The 21,056-nt window shown below is 40.6% G+C and overlaps 1 protein-coding gene across 1 annotated transcript in view; it reads left to right on the forward strand.

Moving 5' to 3' along the window:
* SEPTIN9 (septin 9) overlaps positions 1–21,056 on the forward strand; it is a 282,859-nt gene that overhangs the window by 51,869 nt on the left and 209,934 nt on the right. The window contains exon 2 of the mRNA XM_026667548.2: positions 132–188. Coding sequence (XP_026523333.1) covers positions 132–188 — 57 coding nt within the window. The remainder of the gene's footprint in view (positions 1–131; positions 189–21,056) is intronic.

Consider the following 21,056-nt stretch of genomic DNA (forward strand, 5'->3'; position numbering starts at 1 on the left):
TCAGGTGATTTATAACTGCATATTTAGATATTCCAAGCTTATTTAATGTGTTAGCTTTTGCCAAAACAACTGAGGATGCCCTGAGTCTAATATCTGTTTAATCACTCCACGCATTTTCTTCTTTGTCCCAGGAACCTCAAGGACCTCCAGTGGGAGACTCCGAAGATTTGGAGATCCAACAAGTCCAAGTAAGCTGCCTGGATAGGGTTAGACTAAAGAAATAGATTCCCTGATGATTGTTACATCAGCTTCAAAGAGGCAACCCTTGATGATCCTTTTCAGCACTCTAGAAATGTAAAGTAATGCAGTGAAGTTCATACAACAGCTTCCATGGAAGGATCAGATAACAGTTAATGGAAAGAAGAGGTAGCCTATATTCCATATCAGAAGAGAATTGTGGTTTTTTTTAAGAAGTTTTAGCCAAAACAATAAGCCTTGCTTGCTCTTGTTTGCAACTAGATTTATTGCACAGGAATGTTTGTACAGAATAATCAAAAAGTTGGACTCCTACTTGCTTTGTTTATTTTCTGAAAATATATTTTAATTAAGAATTTTAAATTACAATAGTAAAAACAAATTTAAACTAAACTTAGATTGTGGAAAAAGAATAAAAAGTGCAGAAAAAAAAAAAAAGAAATGCTAGCACTAATGATGTTACCTAGTTTGGATAATGAAATGTCTGCAAGGAAACAAGCAGGCTCAGAGAGCACCAAGGATCCCCCAAAAAAGAAATTATGGTAAAGAAAAAGAAAAGAATGCATAAAGAACTTCCAGCTTTCATCACAGCAATATTAACGTATTACAGGTAGTCCTCGACTTACAACCACAATTGAGCCCAACATTTCAGTTATTAAAGGAGACATTTGTTAAGTGAATTTTGCTCCTTTTTATGGCCATTTCTTGCCACAACTATTAAATGAATCATTGCAGTTTATAAGTTAATCACCTGGTTGTTAAGTGAATCTGGCTTCCCCATTGACTTTGCTTGTCAGAAAGGGGATCACATGACCTTGGGACATTGCAATGGTCATAAGTATGAAACAGTTGCCAAGCATCTGAATTTTGATCACATGATCAAAAGGGGATGCTGCAAAGGTTGTAACTGGGAAAAACAATCCTAAGTCACTTTTTTTATTGCCATTGTAACTTTGAACAATTACTAAATGAACTGTCATGTTGAGGACTACTTGTAATAACTCTCCTCCTCTCTTAAGGTTAAACACATCTCCCTTTTTGTTCATGTTGGGAAGCTGTACCTTCCTGGTGTTGCTTCAGGTGAATTAAATATATCTGAGACAGAGGTTTAGATTGCCAGACTACAGGGAGGGAAACGCCTTTTGTCAGTTATGATATTTTTTTATTAACATGACTTTATCATGGCTAAGTTACTTCACAAGAATGCCTTGAGAATACAAGAATAGCACCAGCATAGTACTTAGACTTATATACCACTCCATAGTGCTTTACAGCCCTCTCTAAGTGGTTTACAATGTCAGCATATTGCCCCCACAATCTGGGTCCTCATTTTACCAATCTCGGAAGGATAGAAGGTTGAATCAGCTTTGAGCTGGTCAGAATCAAACTTCTGGCAGTGAGCAGAGTCAGCCTGAAATACTGCATTCAAACCAGAATAGGACAAATCATGTGCTTTGCCTAGATCAAAACCACCTGACTTTGCTGAATTCTAAGCCTCAGCAACTCATTGAACCTGGTCATACAGAGATGCTAAGAGTTGTACTTCTGTGGGCCATGGTATTGTTCCTCTCTCAAGCTTTGGTCTTCTATAGACAAAGTGAAATGCTGATGAAAGAAAATGATAATAAATTTAAAAAACACCGTATAATAATAGCTTTCCCTGAAGAACATTTTTTCATAAAAGATGTAACTATTCTCAGCTGTCTTCAAGGAAGGGAAACTTAGTTTGCACAAACCAAAGAGAATTTGTGCGTGGAGTTATACCCATTAGACTTACTAACTCAGCTTTGGAGGGCTGGTTCAATAAATAGTCCGCTACAATTCTTATTTGTTTACTTTGTTTGCTCAGTGTGTTTTGAAACATGTCATGCCCTTGTGAAAGAGGCTGCCTGGCACAGATGGCACATCACGTCACTCAATAACATGCCCCATGTATAATCACTGCCTCCGTCCCTTGGATGGATTGAAACCACAGGTGGCTCTTTGAGTTCTGAAAGTAACATTCCAAATATGGCTGACTTTGTCAGCATAGCACTGAGGCACAAAGAGCTCAGCATAGGCTTGCTTAAGAAGTTGACTGCCAGGCTGCTGCTTCTGTAATATGGCATCATAGGAAACAAAGAACGCCTTGTGCCAGTTTTGTATTTGTAGAACCAGGGATAGATTGCCACCCCTTTTGAATGTATGTGTCCAAATAGATTTTTTAAAAAAACTTCTTTCCAAAGGCCCTTTTGCCTTTGCACATTCCAAAGGACAATGCATATTTGATAGAATGCTGTTCTTCAACTAGAGGCTGGACTGATGATGATATGGCAATGCAGGTGTCCAGTTTCTTATTTGTCTAAAGGTTCAAAAGAGAACAACATAAAGACCCATATTATATCAACTCCTGCAAGATCAGCAGTAATTCCGACTACTATGTAGGGAGTCCTATGCTTTGTTTTTAGTAAAAATTACAGACACACCATCGCCACTAGTTCAGCATTTTTTAAAATAACCTTTACAAAAATAAGACATTGAGGAGCAATTTTAACATCATCCTTCTGTAATTTTTTTTAATTAATGCAAATGAGAAAGGTTCTTGTTAAAATAAATATATAACAACATAATCAACAGTGTTTGCTTGTGTATTAACCTATTTATGTTTTCAGTTTATACAATTTTTTATCTTTTATGATTTTAAGTCACCCAGAGTTAAAATGTTTTTTAATGTTTTTTTTTACCCTGAGGTAAAATGGGGGGCCAATAAATTTTATAAACAAAAAATTGGCAGTTAAGTGAGATTTTCCCATTAGAGGAGAAGAGGTGTGTGAAAAATGTAATAAGTGCGTTTCCCACACCTAACACCTAAAAATGTTGCAAATCTACCCAAATTGTTAGTATATCTCTTTCTCTCATATAACTCTGCTTGAATGGAAAAAGAAGCAGGCAAAACTGTTTCACAGAAAATGCCACAAATCTGTTTTCCCTTAGACATTTCTATACATCTCTGTGAGCTTTGTGAGCTCCACAGTGAATTGAAAAACATTTCTATTTTGAAACACGGGTCCTAATTTTTCTTTAACCAGATGATTTTTAAAAACAGCATTCAGACCTTTCTGGAAGGGATTTATTTTTTAAAAAAAAGAAAGTAAAAAGCTATTTACTTTCCTCCCTTGCTGCAATATGAAATCATTTAAAAAAAGGCTTTATGTTGGAACCAACTACAATGTAGCCAGTGGTGGGATTTAGTTGGTTCATACCAGTTTGGGTGAAATGGTTGTTAAATTACCCACACCCTGCTATCAAAGTGGATCCTGGGCACTACGCTGCACTGCAATGGAGAAACAGGCAACGGAGCAGCCGGTGCTCCTCCTCCTTCCCTCAGGCCAGCCTGTTTCTCCATTACAGCCCAGTGCCCAGGATCCATTTTTATAGCAGGGGGTGTAATTTAACCCCTTGGCCATCGTGGGAGGCTCATCCTGCATGTGAGGTGGAAGTGCAGGACAGGGATGGGCCACACCCGCCCATTTTACCTCAGGGTAAAAAAAAACATTAAAAAACATTTTAACTCTGGGTGACTTAAAATCATAAAAGATAAAAAAAAATTGTATAAACTGAAAACATAAATAGGTTAATACACAAGCAAACACTGTTGATTATGTTGTTATATATTTATTTTAACAAGAACCTTTGTCATTTGCATTAATTAAAAAAAAAATACAGAAGGATGATGTTAAAATTGCTCCTCAATATCTTATTTTTGTAAAAGTTACTTTAAAAAATGCTGAACTAGTTGCGATGGTGTGTCTGTAATCCCAGGGGTGGGATTCTACAGTTCTGTCCAGTTCTATAGAACTGGTTGTTATGATTTTGCACAGTTCGGAGAACCAGCAAATGGCACCACTAGCTGGCCCCACTCCTCTCTGCCCGTCCCTCCCCTCCCCACCCAGTCAGTCCTTGTCACGCATGCACGGCATCACCTGCAGCCTGCTTTTGCCCACTTGCCAGGCCAGCTATTGCTGCCTGCCTTCATTTTTTGGCCCTGCCTGATCTCCCTGGGTAAGTGAAGCTCTGCAAGCTCCAGGGCCCAGTCCTCTACCTGCCACTGCCAGTTGCCTTCCACCCCCACTTGCCTTTTGCTGCCTCCGCCCACTGCCCTAACCTGGGTGATCACTTTGCCGCCCAGATGGCCCCTTTGCCTGAACCCCTTCCCTCTCCCACCCACAGCCTTTTTGTTGGACCCAGAACATTCGCCCCTGGTTGGCCCCACCACGCCCACCCGGTCGCACCCGTGTTGGCAACAGGCATCATCATTTCGAAGTTGAGGGGAAAGTTAGGAAAGGAGGTGGAGGGTCCTGCAGTGGCCAGCATAAGACTGCCATGAGAAGCAGGGAAGTGACCTTCTAGTGGTCCGACCCAGTGTTCAAGGCTGGCAGGCCATGGGAAGTCAGAGCACTGAGGGAAAGGGAGATTGCCAGGGGGAGCTGCCCTCTCCACACCAAATTGAGACCATTTGGGGTAGGAATTGGATGAGCCAAGCCACAGCTCCTTGCCTTCTTAGCTCAGGAAATGGCTGTTTTCTGCAGAAGGAGGACTGCGGAGGGGGAAGGTCTACTTGAGCGACTCCTCCAGTACCTTCACTGGATTATTTGGACACTTAGAAGTGAGCACAGCTAAATGTGCTGCTGTTACACGTCAGCCCAGGCCTCATCCCACAGCTCCATAAAGCCAACACCAAAGAAGTGAGCATTCAGGGGAACCCGCGGGCGGACGCCACGGTGCAATGCTTGCTCAGATCTTGGCTGCTCCAGGCCGTCCGACCTCAAAGCCCCTTGGGCTGGCTGAGCCGGGAGCCATCATCCCCAGGCTTTTACTTGCCCGTGCTTGGTCACCACCTCTTCACCTTGCCTGAAGCAGCTGGTCCTGCCTCTCACCCTCCCCTCCCTCGCCTGGCTTGAGAAGATAAGGGTCACGGCAGGGGATAGCAAAGCAGCCGGGTCCCTATCTTCTCCTTTCTCTCTCTCTCTCTCTCTCTCTCTCTCTCTCTGTGTGTGTGTGTGTGTGTGTGTGTGTGTCTCAAAGCCACAGCTGGGCCAAGCCAGCAAGCTCTCCTTGGTGCTCTTCACTACATTCATTTCTTCTTTTTGGAATCCAGACTGGCTGAACAACGATCTCCAGACATGGTGGAAGCATCCCTTTGGGCAACCCCTTTCTTCTTCTTCTCCTCCTCCTCTCCTGACCGGCGGCTGTGGTGGGGCCAGGAGGGTGCACATGCATGGAGAGATGCTCCCCAAAGCACAGCAAAACTGGGCAGAGGGCATGTGGCTGCTCGCTTGAGGAGGGTCTCCCCATGTGCATGTACCCTCCCGGCCCCACCACAGCTGCTAGTAGCAAGAGGAGGAGGAGGAGGGGGGGGGAGGAGGAGGAGGAGGAGGGTCTCCCGAAGGGACGCTTCCGCCATGGCTGGTGATCATTGTTCAGCCAGTCTGGATTCCAAAAAGAAAAAAGAAAAAGAAATGAAAGAAGTAGCAAAGAGCACCAAGGAGAGCTTGCTGAGCTTGAGAAGAGAGAGAGAGAGAGAGAGAGAGAGAGAGAGAGAGAGAGAGATATGCACACACAGAGAGACACACAGAGAGAGGGGGGGAGAGAGAGGGAAGATAGGGAGAGGGGCAGAGAGAGAGAAAAACACAGAGAGATACAGAGGGGGAAAGAGAGCCATAGAGAGACACAGTGAGAGGGGGGGAGAGGGAGGGAAAGAGAGAGGGAAGAGAGAGAGAAAAGAAAGAAAGAGAGAGAGAGAGACAAGAAAGAAAAGAAAGAGAAAAGAAAAAGAAAAAAGAGAAAGGAAGTGAAAGGAAGAAAAGGGATAGACTAAGAAAGAGATGGAAGGAAGGGACAAAGAAAGAAAAAGAAAGAAAGAGAGTGAGGCAGGGAGGGAAGAGAAACTGAATGAGATATATGAATGGATATATCGATACATGGAGGGAAGAAGGAAGGGAGGGAGGGAGGTGATGGATTTCAAAGACCAGTCATTGTGCAGGGTGCCAAGATATCTGACTGCCTGGGCAGTGTTTATTCTTTTATACCATTTTTACAAGCAAGGAAGAGTAGCATAGATACAGTATTTGGATTGGAGAATAGATCCCACATGGGTGAAACCTCTCAACCACATTGGTACAACCTCCCAACCAATCCTTAAGACTAGTGGTGATGTTAGTAAATATCACCTATATGTCTGGAAATTCTGGGACTTTGCACCTTCACCAAGATATAGGGAATGAGATCATGCAAGTAACCAAGAGGCCCCATATAGGTTTTAAACACTGCAGTTTGCTGCTAGTGTCTAGCACCATCTATAGGATCTCAGTAGCTACTACAGGGAGGGAGGGAGAAAAAAAGAGTGGAAGGAAGGATACAAACCCTGGCCTCAGAAGACTCTGAAACAGCACAGCAATCTAGGGCTGGAAGGGATCTCGGAGGTCATCTTCTAGTCCAACCCCCTTCTCCAGCAGGAGATCCTTACAGAATCATAGAATAGCAGGTTTAGAAGGGAGTGTGTGTGTTTGTGTGTGTGTGTGTGTGTGTGTGTGTGTGTGTGTGTGTGCATGGCTGTCAAAACTCCAAAAACAGGTCAAGTAGCTCTGGGGAGGTCAGTCATAAATTAGAACACTTGCTAAGCAACCCAACATTAAGCGAGGACCTCTTGTATTTAGTTTGCCAGTCACATGGCTGCCTGGCCACACCCAGACAGTCATGTGACCACCAAGCCATGCCTACAAATTAGGCCATGCCCACAGAACCGGTTGTTAAGAAATTTGGATCCCATCACTGGCCGCATCTCCCATGACAGCCAACTTGACCCTGGGCAAACCAGTTGTTAAATTATTTGAATCTCACCACTGAATGTATCCATTTGCTCAGACTGTGTCAGCGGGCTTTTGTCCCCATTTCTGCACCATCAGCATCTGGCTATTGACCAATCATGGCTTCTTGGATGTAGAACACATAACTTCTGTTGTAATAAAACCACAGAGCCATTAACAGTAAATCATGTACTTTTGCTGACAGCAGGGAAACTGCAGTTGGAAATATTTGTCCTTTTGATGCCTTTGTTGTTTCTGTCACATTTTGTTCTTGGTTCACCTTAGTATCCAGATGTTGAACAGACTTGATTTTCATATATGGTACCCCCCTAAGACTGTGAATTTCTTTGGCATCACAGGATGGAGCAGAAATCATTAAATGCTCCATCACATTTTGCAATCAGTAAATTTAGAAAACTTGATGTCAAGGAGAAATTGCATTCAAAATATTGAACCACAGGGTTCACTAACCCCTGGGCCACGGCAGGATACAGGGCCATGGCCTATTCAGAAACAGGCCCCAGAAGTGATTTGCACAAGCAGCGGGCTGATGTATGGGCACACGCATGTGCAGCTCAACTTGATCAAGTTCAGCAACTGTATGTGCATGCACATCACCCTGCCGCTTGCATATGTTAAGCTGCCTGTGTACATGTGCACCAGCCGATGATACAACAGTGGTGGGACTTATCTCCAGGGGGGATGAGTCTGCCTACTGAGATGAGGTGGACCGGCTGCTTTCGTGGTGTGGAGACAATAACTTGGTCCTCAACACCAATAAGACCAAGGAGCTTATAGTGGACTATAGAAGGAACAGATCAGACATCCAGCCTTTGCTTATCAGTGGAGACCAAGTGGACCAAGTGGCCAGTTTTAAGTTTCTGTGTTTTACCCTAAAAGAGGACCTGACCTGCAGCCCTGGTCAAAAGAGCCCAGCAAAGATTATACTACCTGAGACTTCTCAGAAAACAACAATTGAATGAAAAACTGCTGGTGACCTTCTACCGCTGCACCATAGAGAGCATTTTAACATACTGCACTTCTGTATGGTTTGCCAATTGCACAGTGGCAGATAGGAAAGCACTCCAGAGGGTTAATGTCTTTGCCCAGAAGATCATTGGTTGCCCTCTCCCCTCTTTGGAAGAGCTTTATAGCTCCCGCTGCCTTAAGAAAGTTCAAAACATTCTCAAAGACCCATCTCATCCTGGGAACCCCCTTTTTTTTAACTACTACCATCTGGCAGATGGTACAGAATATTAAAAACAAGGACAAATAGGCTGAAAACAGCTTCTATCCCAGGGCAGTAGCTCTTTTGAATTCTGCTGTATAGTGCAGTATTGGTGTGTGTCGGGGGTTTTCAGTTCAATGTTTGGAGAGTGAAGGATGTGTGTTTGTGTTTATTTTTATGGTCATGATGTGCACTGAAGAAGGTGTTTGATTTCATTGTACGAGGTGCAATGACAATAAACTAAACTAAACTAAACTAAACTAAACTAAACTAAACTAAACTAAACAACTAAACTAAACTAAACTAAACTAGCCCACTGCTCACACAGCTGAGTTCCCTTGTCTCCCCCTACTGGGCCACCAAACCAGAAAGGTTAAGGGCTGCTGCCTTACCATCTATATTTCCATTTCTATTAAAAAACATCTCAGAATCAGAAGACACATTTCTATCCTTTCCTCTGAATTTCTGCTTTTTAATGTTTTTTTAATGTTTTATGTTAAATGGGATAAAAATGTTAATGGTATTTTGCCTGTCCATTCACATCCATAGATACATTTATGGGTTATACAAAAATGATCCTATGTTAGCAAAAGTGTACCTTATAATATACCAGGTACAGGTAGTCCTCAACTCCCAATAGTTCATTTAATGACTGTTCAACATTACAGAGGCATTGAAAACAGTGACTTATGAACATGCTTCACACTTACAACCGTTGCAGCATTCCTATGGTCCTGTGATCAAAATTCAGTTGTTTGGCAACTGTCTCATATTTATGACAGTTGCAGTGTTCCAGGGTCATTTGATTGCAATTTTTTGCAATTTTCTGACAAGCAAAGTAAATGGGGAAACCACGTTCAATTAACATTTTCAATTAACTTAACAATTGTGGTGATTCACTTAACAAGTGTGGCAATAAAGGTTGCAAAAGGGGCAAAATTTCACTTAACAACTGTCTCGGCAACAGACGTTTTGGGCTGAATTGTGATCATAAGTCAAGGATTGCCTGTAAAGAAAGGCAAATAATACATGTTGTGTATCAGTTCCCTTTTGCAGAGTATTATTTCACAGTTTTCCAAACCAAAATCAAAATTCCTTTTAAAAATAATTTGAAAATCTTTGGTACTTAATGTTTAGCTCAAGGTGAAATTTAATAGGGTTATACAGAACTTGGTTTCAGTGAAACTTCAGTCATATTATCCCGTTGATGCATACTTCCAAATCGAAACAGAGACTTTTTTGATGCAGTAAATGGAATCAGATGATTGTGAAATGGTTTGTAGCCTAGCAAAATGCTTCACATTTTGATAAGTGTGGGGGGAAAGCCAGGCTAACACTACTAAGTGTTGGTCCAAATGTTACCAAAAGGACAACTTGTCATGGCCTTGACATGAAGACTGAATCATATTTGCCCAATTTGGGCTTCAGTTCCCAGCATTCTCAGACTGCAATATTTATTATTAAAAGTTCTGGGAAGTGAAGTCACTTACCTGGAGGCTACCCAGACTAGAAAAAAAAATGTGGTATGGAGTGAAAAAAATGTGATATGGGAACAGTATGTGCATGGGGTTGATGGAAACATGGAAGAAAGAGAGCTCCAGAGAAGAACAAAAAAGGGGGGTGTTAAAGAGAAACCTTTGGGGGAACATTGCCAGCTGCTGAGTAAAAAGAAAAAGTTGGCTCTTTCCTAGTATGATTTGATTGCTGATTGTACCTTATGACTATTATTAAGTGTTGTACCTTATGATTCTTGACTCTTGACGAATGTATCTTTTCTTTTATGTATACTGAGAGCATTTGCACCAAGACAAATTCCTTGTGTGTCCAATCACACTTGGCCAATAAAAAATTCTATTCTATTCTATTCTATTCTATTCTATTCTATTCTATTCTATTCTATTCTATTCTATTCTATTCTATTCTATTCTACTCTACTCTACTCTACTCTACTCTATTCTATTCTCTGGAATTTCTTCCCTGACCTGGCAGGACTTAGGAGAGGGAGGTCCTAACACAGATGTTGCAGAGAGCAGCACACTTTATCTAATTTGTATGTTTAAATTAAGCTCTTGATGCTTATAATCATCCACTTTCAGACAAAGACTTGGTAGCCAGAAAAACATATTCCAAGCAAGGCAAACCTATCATTGGTCCTCTTTGGTTTGTATTTTTAGTTGCTGTTTTTAAATTACATTTTCAGAGGGCGATGTTAAATTATTTTGTAAACCGCCCTGGGAAATATTTTGTGGGCAGTAAATACACTTTAAAACAAAGTAAAATGGAAAGGTTCACTTTCTGCAAGCATCTCCAGTGCAAGGAGGCCAGTGGCCCTGTGAACAGAGACACAAAAGGAGGATATTGACAGAACGAGACCTCAGCCCAGCCTCATTTGGGATTCTCTGTGGGAGTAGATATCAGCCACTCCTGAAACAGGACATTCTGTGATCTGATGAAAACTTTTGCTATGAAGGATGTGAGACTGCAGTGCTGTAACAGATGGAAGGGAGTCGCACTGTTCTCTTGCCAGGGAAGACAGTCGTGCCATCTTAATAATAGACAAAAATGCACTATTTTTAATAACTGGCAGCAGATGATCAACATGCAAAGCTAATTTGTACTTTACAGTTGGCAGCCCACGCTTGCCAAAATAAACATCAGCAAGGGAGGCCAGCCTACCTAAAGCATTACAATTTTGAATGAACACAGACTCATGCACACACACACACACACACACACACACCAAACACTCAGGTTCACACCCTTCAAAACTCAGGTTCAACTTTTGCTTTGAACATTCCCATTCAAACATTGGTAGAACCAGATTTTTTTTTTTCAAATGTGGAATATTTATGAATTGGAGAACTAACTAGAAAGGCAAATGTAGACACAATGCAAATTATGCATTTGATTCAACTGCCAACTGCATTGGGGCCCATCATAGAGATGGATGGATGGATGGATGGATGGATGGATGGATGGATGGATAGATAGATAGATAGATAGATAGATAGATAGATAGATAGATAGATAGATAGATAGATAGATAGAATTCTTTATTGGCCAAGTGTGGTTGGACAAACAAGGAATTTCCCTTGGTGCAAATACTCTCAGTATACATAAAAGAAAAGATAAATTCATCAATAATCATAAGGTACAACACTTAATAATAGTCATAGGGTACAATAAGCAATCAAATCATACTAGGAAACAGTCAATATAAATCGTAAGGATACAAGTGACAAAGTTATACAGTCATACAGTCACAAGTGAGAGGGGATGGGTGATAAGGACCGATGAGAAGATTAACAGTAATAGTAGTGCAGACTTTGTAATAGTTGAACAGTGTTGAGGGAATTATTTGTTTAGCAGAGTGATGGCTTTCAGGGAAAAACTGTCCTTGTATCTAGTTGTTGTGGTGTGCAGTGCTCTACAGCATCGTTTTGAGGGAAGGAGTTGAAACAGTTTATGTCCGGGATGTGAGGGGTCTGTAAATATGCAAGGATGATCTCCTTATTTTTAATCCATGCTCAGTCAGTCCTTTTTTTCCTTTGCCAATGGCCAAATTAGCTACATGTTGGCTGATACTACCCATCTGCTTTGAATGCCTTCTTAGCTGAGATCATTTGCATTTCCTGTGGCTGGTCTACTCATTTTGCCTCATTAGCTGGGTGAGTCACTCATGAACAGTCTGCTTCCCTACTACAAAACTTGCTCATTGCTCAATACACACATATTACTCTGAGAAAGGTTATCGACAACCAAAAAGAGAGGAAAGTTTGGCCATTTCCAAATCTCTGCATCTCAAGTAGGTCTGTTTTCATCTTCCAAAATCCCAACCAACAGTTACTGTGAAAGAGCTTTCAAACTGAAGTTCTATAAGAATGGCTGCTTTACATGTCTTTGAAATCTCTATATTTTCTGATAGAGCTTGACTTCTTGTGACTTCATGGACAAGTCCACGCTGGAAATCTTAGGGTTTCTCGGAATGGATTTTCCATTGTCATCTGGGATATTCAGTCAATTTCCTAATCTGGAATACAGCCCTGGGATTTCCTAGTGACTTCCCATCCTTAATCAGATTTTAACTCAGCTTATTATTTTTTGTATCAGTTATTCTTTCTTTATTAGTGGCTGCATTATTGATTTGGATATTCCTATTTTTGTTTTGCTTTCTTTTATTTATCTCTGGTTAAAAAAAAATCTGGATTACAGTATGTATCTACAGCAGCAGCAAGCAATCATTTCTCATCCTCCCAAGCAATCATTTCTCATTCTGGCACTCATCAAACATAATTCTCTACATGTTGTAGCATATAGCAGTGTTTCGCAACCTTGGCAACTTTAAGATGTGGGTTGGAGAAATCTGGAAGTTCAAGTATGCATGCCTTAAAGTTGCCAAGGTTAAGAAATGTTGATATATATGACAGTATTCAGTGGATTTGGCATTTTTAGGGATGCAAGTGAATATAGGATAGCTTATTTAATCTTGAGTAGGGCAGCCCATCCTGTTGCATTCAATATCATGTATAGTACACTATACTGTACTGTACAGAAGGCTGAAAGGGCTTTCTCTGAGTAACCTTGAGGATGGGATTCCTTGCCACCATGAGGTTAGACTTTTAAGTTATTTCTTGTTAATTCTGATTTAAACCTGGAATTGGCAGCATGGAAAGATGTGCTGCACTGTGAGTCTACAGCCTTCCAGAAACCACCAAGCCCACAGAGTTCATTTCTTTATTGACCTACTGCATAGTGGGATCCCCAAACCTCTCATCATTTAGCTAATTGCCAAAGCTGATGATTGGGTCATTTATCTTTTTATCCCATAAAGCTCCTGCTAGCATTTTAGAGACACTTTAGACAGACAAAGTTATGTGGGAACTTCTGAGGAGTAGATATTAGGCATTCCTTTTGTTGGAAAAGTCTTATTACAATCTAAGCGCACAAATTCTGGCTATCATTTTGCACTGACCAAAGTGCATCCAGGTTTATGTCAAAATCATATGACATGCTACGTTCTTTCATAACAGATATATCCCACCAGTGGGTTGGTTTAGGACTTGCCTCAGCTTTGCTCATTGAGAAATTAAAGACAAAAACCCCTGGGTCACTTTTTAGCTGAAGGGGGCAACTTCTAGCTTCTGAAATATAACTTACTTTCAGCCCAAGTTACCATAGGCAACGGTAAGGGATGCTAGGATATTAAGATCATCAATACCTTGATGGCCATAAATGCCACCATACCTCTGCTTTTATATTCTGAATTAGGCTCTTGATAGGCTGTCCAGTACAACAGACATGGCTATTTACATTCTTCTGCTTAAATTGCATACTGTGTCTCTTCGTCTCTGTGTATAGGGCTAACACCATGCTCGTAGGACACATGCCTAAGCATTCCTATTGCTTTCTACCTTATTCTTGGGCAACACAATGCACATATATATTTAAGAAGTTGCTTTTCCTTGTTTTTTCTCTTTCAAATTACATTGTAGTTTTCTCAAGGCTAGAAACAATCACATCTAGTGACTGCAATAGCACTTTATCCAGACAGTCATGGAATTAATACATTTTGCTTGGTCCCTTTCCCAGTGCCAATAAATTTTAAATTCCATGAGACAAAGTCTGTTTTCATGACCAGAACTTTTATGAAACCTAATCCAAAAGTCTATCGTTCTTAGTGCTTGTGGCAGTGCTGGTGGGAAATGATAAGCAGTGAAATTTTACTGCAGAGTCTGCAGTATAAAGGATAAAGGAGAATAAAGGATATGTTTTGTGAATGTTCTCACCTCCTGTGAAATATCCCTTATTTACTGCAAAATCAAATTGTACCTCTTTACAAAACTGAGACAGTTGTTGCTGTGGAGGCAAGTCATCTGATGATCTTCAGTTGGAGCCCCTCAGTTGGGGCAAAAGAGGAATATACCTTCTGATACATATCAGTAGAAGGTATATTTTCATATACATTTTGCCCCATCTATATGTGAGAATAAAGGCAGCCTAGAAAAAAGCCTAACAATGTAACACTTGAAGGAAACCATTTCCCCAGCACAGCATGATAAGGAAGGAAACATTGACCAATTTGTCTGTTCCTCTTCTCCTGCTCAGAGTGACACTAATAAGAGAGAGAAATCTCAATGCATTTGTAAATAGACCCATTCACATGCAGTCAAAGACCCATTTCAAAGAGAAAAATGTAAACAAAATGGCAGCCTATTTGGAAAGGTGGAGGTGCAGATGTACATGACAAAGGCATGGAAAAAAAAAACCAACAAGTATGTTTTCTGTACTAACCTTTCTGTGCTTTCCCTGAAAATGGCAGTTGTGGTATGAAAAATAAAACTTTGCTCAAAGAATTTCTCACCACATTGCCTGGTTCAGGGCTGACCGGTTTTGTTTGGGTTTTTTGTCAAGGCCAGATATTGAAACAGTGGTGCTGCACACGTTGCTGCATAAGAATCAACACCATATCTAGGAATGCCTTCTTCCCTTTAATCTGCACAAGACAGACTGTAGGCAACAGTCTCACACTGGAAGCAGAGACCAAGCCTAAGGACTCTCCTGTTCCTCCAGGAATTCCATGAACTACAGGTAGTCCTCAGTTTATGACCATATTTGAACCCAAGAGTTCCATTGCTAAGTAAAACATTAAGTGAATTTGCCCCATTTTACAATATTTCTTGCCACAGTTGTGAAATGATTCATTGCATGAAGGGAATCTGGTTTCCCTACTGACTTTGCTTATAAGAAGATTGCAAAAGGTGATCACTTGACCCCAGGACTTTGCAACCATCATAAATATGAGTCGGTTGCCAAGCATCTGAATTTTGATCACATGGGGATGCTGCAACAGTCGTAAGTGTGAAAAACTGTCATAAGACACTTTTTTCAGTGTCATCGTAATTTGGAATGGTCACTAAATGAACTGCTATAAGTGGAGGGCCACCTGTATTACACTGGTCCATAAGGAAAAAGCCTTGGAAATGAAAGTAGCTTAATTTTACCAGAATTGTGTCACTAACAAAGGAAAATTAAATCCTGAGTATGAATTGGCTCCAGCTTCCAAGATATAGCTTCGGGTCAAAATTGCATCAAAATAATTCCAAATTATGAAGGGTGTGTGTGATTATGCTCCATAACTTTTCTGCAAAATGTGATATAGCAATGAGAATGGTGCCACACCAATCATTATCAATTTATCTTTTTATTGATACCAATAACATAACTTTCCATTCACTTATTGGTTTTTCATGTAACGTTTTGATGGGTTTTTTTTGCATAAAAAACTGACAAGTTCTAACATCAGATTAAACGACAAGGTTCCATCTTTATTCAGTATCTAAACTGCTCTTTTTGGTTTTTTTCTTGTGAACTGCAGTAGGATCATCCCTGGGGAGATTCCAGCAGTAATCAGCAAGCATGGATGGACTTCATTTCCCTTGGTATCTTTTCTCCATGCTTGCAATATCCTGGTGGAATCTCTCCCCATAAAATAGTCTAAATGAGAGTGTAAGAAGTGATTTTTCAGTGACATGTTTGCACCAAATGCTTTATAGGACCTAACAAATTTTCCATGTATTTTCATAGTCATCTGCCTTGCTGTTCTCAAAGAGAAGATAAATGTATACACTTCCATGCAGTCCCATTTTCATTGTTTTACCGTACTTTGTCGAGAAGTTACAAGGCATCATGATCATTAGACACCTCCCTCCCTTGTAGGCAAATACACTCGCCTATGAATAAATCTTTATTGTTCATATTCTTTTCAGGAATTTTGAAAGATCTCATGTGAAAATTTCAGAATGTCATGGGACTTGATGATCTCATAAGAACTTAGACATTTTTAAAGATTGAATCTAGTACATTTGACATTCTCTGGCATAAGTGTAAATAGGTAATGCAGATAATGAAAATAAATTGGTGTGAGGATATGGACTGACATTCTCTTAACTTTTTGTCACACAACTTTTTTATGACAAGTTAGCTGAAGTTTCAGAGAATGTCATGTGGAGAATCTTGGCACCATATGCCAGCAATTTCTGATATTCTTGTTCAGTGAGGACAATTAATCAGTGGAACAGCTTGTCTTCAGAAATCATGGGCACTCCATCACTGGAGGTTTTTAAGAAGAGACTAGATAGTCACTTATCTGAAATGGTATAAGTTCTCCTGCTTGAGCAGGGGGCTGGACTAGAAGACCTCCAAGGCAGTGATCCCCAACCTTTTTATGCCACGGCCCGGTACCAGCATCAGCTGGGCGCCGCGGCCCAGTACCGGCATCAACTGGGCGCCGCCATCTTTTTTTGACGAAAAAGTGCTTCCGGTGACCTCACCGGAAGCACTTTTCATCAAAAAGATGGCGGCGCTAGCGCTCGGTGAGCTTTTCGGGTAGAAATGGCTTTCTACCGGAAAAGCTCACCGAAGCGCTGGCGCCGCCATCTTTTTGATGAAAAAGTGCTTCGGTGAGCTTCTACCGAAAAGCTCACCGGAAGCACTTTTTATCAAAAAGATGGCGGCGCCCAGCAACCAGCGGCCCGGTAAGACTTGTTCCGTGGACCGGGACCGGCGGTTGGGGACCCCTGCTCCAAGGTCCCTTCCAGATTCTATTCTATTCTATCCTATCCTATCCTATCCTATCCTATCCCATCCCATCCCATCCCATCCCATCCCATCCCATCTCATCTCATCCCTTCCTTCCCTTTCCTTTCCTTTCCTTTCCTTTCCTTTCCTTTCCTTTCCTTTCCTTTCCTTTCCATTCCATTCCATTCCATTCCATTCCATTCCATTCCATTCCATTCCATTCCATTCCATTCTAGCATAATATGCCTTCCCTATGGCATTCCAATATAACTGCACACTGTTAAAAAGGAAAATGAAACCTAGCATTATGCCCCGCAAAAGGAAATTCTTTTTGTAAACTATATGCTTTATATTCCTGGTTCCTGGATCCACCCCCCCATCAATAACTGTGCTCTTTTTCCCTCTATAACTGTGCTACATCTCAACCCTGCTATTTGGAGTGCTTCCACACTCCAAATATTCACGTATCTGGATAAGGTCTGGATATTATTCTCATCTGTTGGATTTTTTTAAATGAAATGAGGAAGACATGAAAAAGATAAAGTGCAGTCAGGAAGGACCTTCACTGATGGCTTGTGAAAACCTTTTGGATGGGATTAGAAACAAAACTGTTTTGTAATGCGGTTTGTATTGAACACTAAACAAAGGACAATAGAATTTAGTTGTATCCAGTTATTCTTTTGGTAGTATTCCAGTTCACCCTTTGCCTGGGCACAATACTTCAGCAGAGAGATAAATCATTCATTATCTCTTAATGCCAAGCAATATGTATCTGCTCAGGAATGCTTAGCCTTGGGAGTAAAGGGCTGGGACACACTGGGAAGAGACCAGGCTAATTCCACAGTGCTGGGCAAACAGAATTACTCTGAGAAACTTCAGCATCCAGACAAGCAGAGGTGAACAATTCACTGCAAAGGTGTTGAAAGGTAAAGATTGTCCTGTTGCTGGCAGATCTGGAGTAGATTATGTCTGTGCGAAGAGAAGGAAGAAGGGAGTGGGAAGGCATAACTGACTGTCTCCCCATTTATATTAAGTGAAGTGTCTTCTATTGTACGACAGAAAGAGACAGAGGGGATGGTGGTAGAGGACTAGAGGAGGGAGCAGGGAATAGCATACGTATGTGTAGAATCCAATGTGAAAGAAAATATTCCTCATTGACATTACAAAGTAAGAATAGGCATTACAGTCCTTGTGTATATTTGCCTGATGCTGGGGTTTGATCTGTGCTGTGTTTAATTGCATAACCTTCCCTCTGCATTCAAGTATCTTGAAACAGCTTTGTCTAAGGAAAAGCAAAGCAAAACAAGGGATGGTATTGAACGTTTCCCATGCTCTACCTTACATTTAATATAGAAAATAGGCTGTGGTCCATGCACAATTTTTCAATCAGTTTCTGTCAAGGCACCCGGTGCTCAGTTGTATTATTGTTCTATGCTGGATGGACTTTCTGTTCATTTAGCAGGGGCATTTATATCTTCTTAAGCAAACAGATCCAATTGTCTCTCAATCCACTTAATATAGATTATTTATGTTCAAGCTATTAAGCCTATTTTCTATCTTGCTTTCAACGTGTGAAACATCAATAGACCATCAAGGATTTTTGCAAAACAGCAATCTCATCCCAGCCTTCAGGCCTTTATTTAGAGAGCTTTCTGATAAGTGTGTTATCTGACATCAGCTCCCTTGATTATTGAAATATGTGCTCTTCTTAACTTAACTTTTTCCCCATAAACCTGGGGAAAATGCAGGGATCATTTGCCTGTTATAGTTAACAGTTTATGGGGCATCTTCTGATGTTACAACAATAAGCAGTTCCCTGTACAGTTATAAGAAACAGAACACACTGCAAAGGCTGCAAACAATCAATGCTATCTCAAATGTAAACTGAGGGTAAAATGAAAAATCCATCAAAAGCAACCAAGTTATATAATACTACTTGGGAGCTAATAATCACCTCCAGAATGTATCTATACAAACAACAGTTTACCATTGTTGATAAATTGTGGTGGATGAATATACATATTCATATACTGTATATTTGAGGTGAGATCATAATGATTTATTCAGTAACCTATGGTTAAAACAAAACATACTTAAACATAAGTGAGAAAAAATGACAGAAAACATATAGACAGTCCTCAACTTATAACAGTTCAAAGTTACAACGGCACTGAAAAAAGTGACTTATGGCCATTTTTCACACTCATGACCACTGCAGCATCCCCATGGTAATGTGATCAGAATTTGGATGCTTGACAACTGGTTGATGTTTACAATCTTCTGACAAGCAAAGTCAATGGGGAAGCCAGATTCACTTAACAACCAGGTTACTAACTTAACAACTGCAATAATTCACTTAACTGTGGTAAGAAAAGTCATAAAATGGTACAAAGCTCACTTAACTAATGTCTCACTTAGCAACAGAAATTTTGGGCTCAATTGTGGTTGTAAGTCGAGGATTACTTGCACAGATAAATAGGGGCCTATGGGAACAGCAAAGAGTCGTATCTGTGTGAGAAAATGCAGAAATATATTACTGTTTAACTATTTCAGATGAGGATGATTAGCAAAATATACCACTGTAATTGGAAGCAATGACCATAGTGCTTTCAAATCGAACTGAAATGAAAAACTGTCACTGGCCTAGCTGATTGATTGATTGCAGAAAAGAAAACATCTTACATTGAAGAAAGGATTAAAAACAAGGAAGTTGAAACAGAAAACCCAAGGAGTCAGATCTTTCTAGAAACTTCTCATGATTATTCAATATTAACAACTATGTTATCTCCAGCATCAGGGCCAATATATCTCTCTTCACTGTCTCTGAAGTGTCCCGAAATGAATTATGTGGTCTGGTGGTCAGTGTAAATTTGAAATAAGATTATGTCCTCTGATTATGTCCACAATTCTGTGCCCAGCAGAAGCCAAATTTGAAAATAATATGAAGTATGCCGATTTGGGGTAGTGGTTAAAGGCTCTGGATTTAAAAAATGGGAGAAAGTTCCAATCCCACATTCAGTACAAATCCAGCTGATTATCTGTTGGCCCTAGAAAGAAGGCAACCCCTTCCAAAATCTTGCCAAGACAACTGAAGGGACTCCTCCATATAGCCACAAGGCTGGCTCAAAGAAGCACACAATTTTTGTCCTCTTATCTCCTGAACTCTTCTGACAACCCAACCCTCCATCCAAACAATTTTCTCACGTGCAAAGATTTCATTTCTGCGTTTGACTTGCAACATTTCCTCAGGCTTACTGATGTTTCATCTGATTTCTGTCTTGTATTGTTTTCCTAGATGAATAACAGTTTCCAGAATTGAGAGGGGAGGGGGAAGGGGAAGAGATTGAGAGAAAAAGAGCAATCTTACTGGTCGTGCACAACTTAAGAGCTGTAAAGACAAGATCTTCAACGAGTCTCTGGTGCATTCCAAAACCTCTAATTATGTAACTTAGCCACAGAATAACATACCACTTCTAAATCCGTCCTTGGAGCATAGCTATTCATGGTGTGGGAGTTGAGGCTGTTCCTTCCTGTCCCAGGATTTCTTTTCTTTGTTTTGTTTTTTTCTTTTTTATATGATTTTAGAACTTGGTCCAGATCAGACTGTGAAATGGTGTTCATCTCTTTTCCTCATGAATTATCCCTTGAGGAACCACAATTCTCTTCAAATATGTATTAACATTATTGAAACAAGGTCTCTCTCTCTCTCTCTCTCTCTCTCTCTCTCTCTCTCTCTCTCCCTCTCCCCGCTCCCTCCCTCCCTCTTTCTCTTTTAAGGCAAAGCAGTAATTTCTAATGAATGTCTGTGTCTATAATTAAGAAGCAGTAGGGAGAAACCCCAGTGGTCGTTGATTTGTTTAACCAGTCCACTGAATAAACTGCATTGCAGTTCCACAGACGTGCTACATCATAAATTTGAACAGTTTAACATTGCATGGTATGTTACAGAACCTAAAAAACTTTACATCACCTATTCACAGCTTCATTTAGTATAATATAAATGTATGCCCCCTGAGACAGTGTTGACTCCTAGCGAGTGCCTGGATAAGGTAAAAAATATTCTTGGCAATATTTTGCGGTTTGTCATTGATTCCTTATTGGGGCTGAGGAAGAGCAACTGGCCCAAAGTCACTCAGCTGGCTTTGTGCCTAAGAAAGGACTCCTGATTTCTTAACTCAAGGCTTTAATCACTACGCCAGATTGATTCTTGG

The sequence above is a fragment of the Notechis scutatus genome, chromosome 2, assembly GCF_049901735.1.
Source record: "Notechis scutatus isolate UNSWTSFEM ecotype Mainland chromosome 2, rNotScu1.2, whole genome shotgun sequence".
Classification (NCBI taxonomy): Eukaryota; Metazoa; Chordata; class Lepidosauria; order Squamata; family Elapidae; genus Notechis; species Notechis scutatus.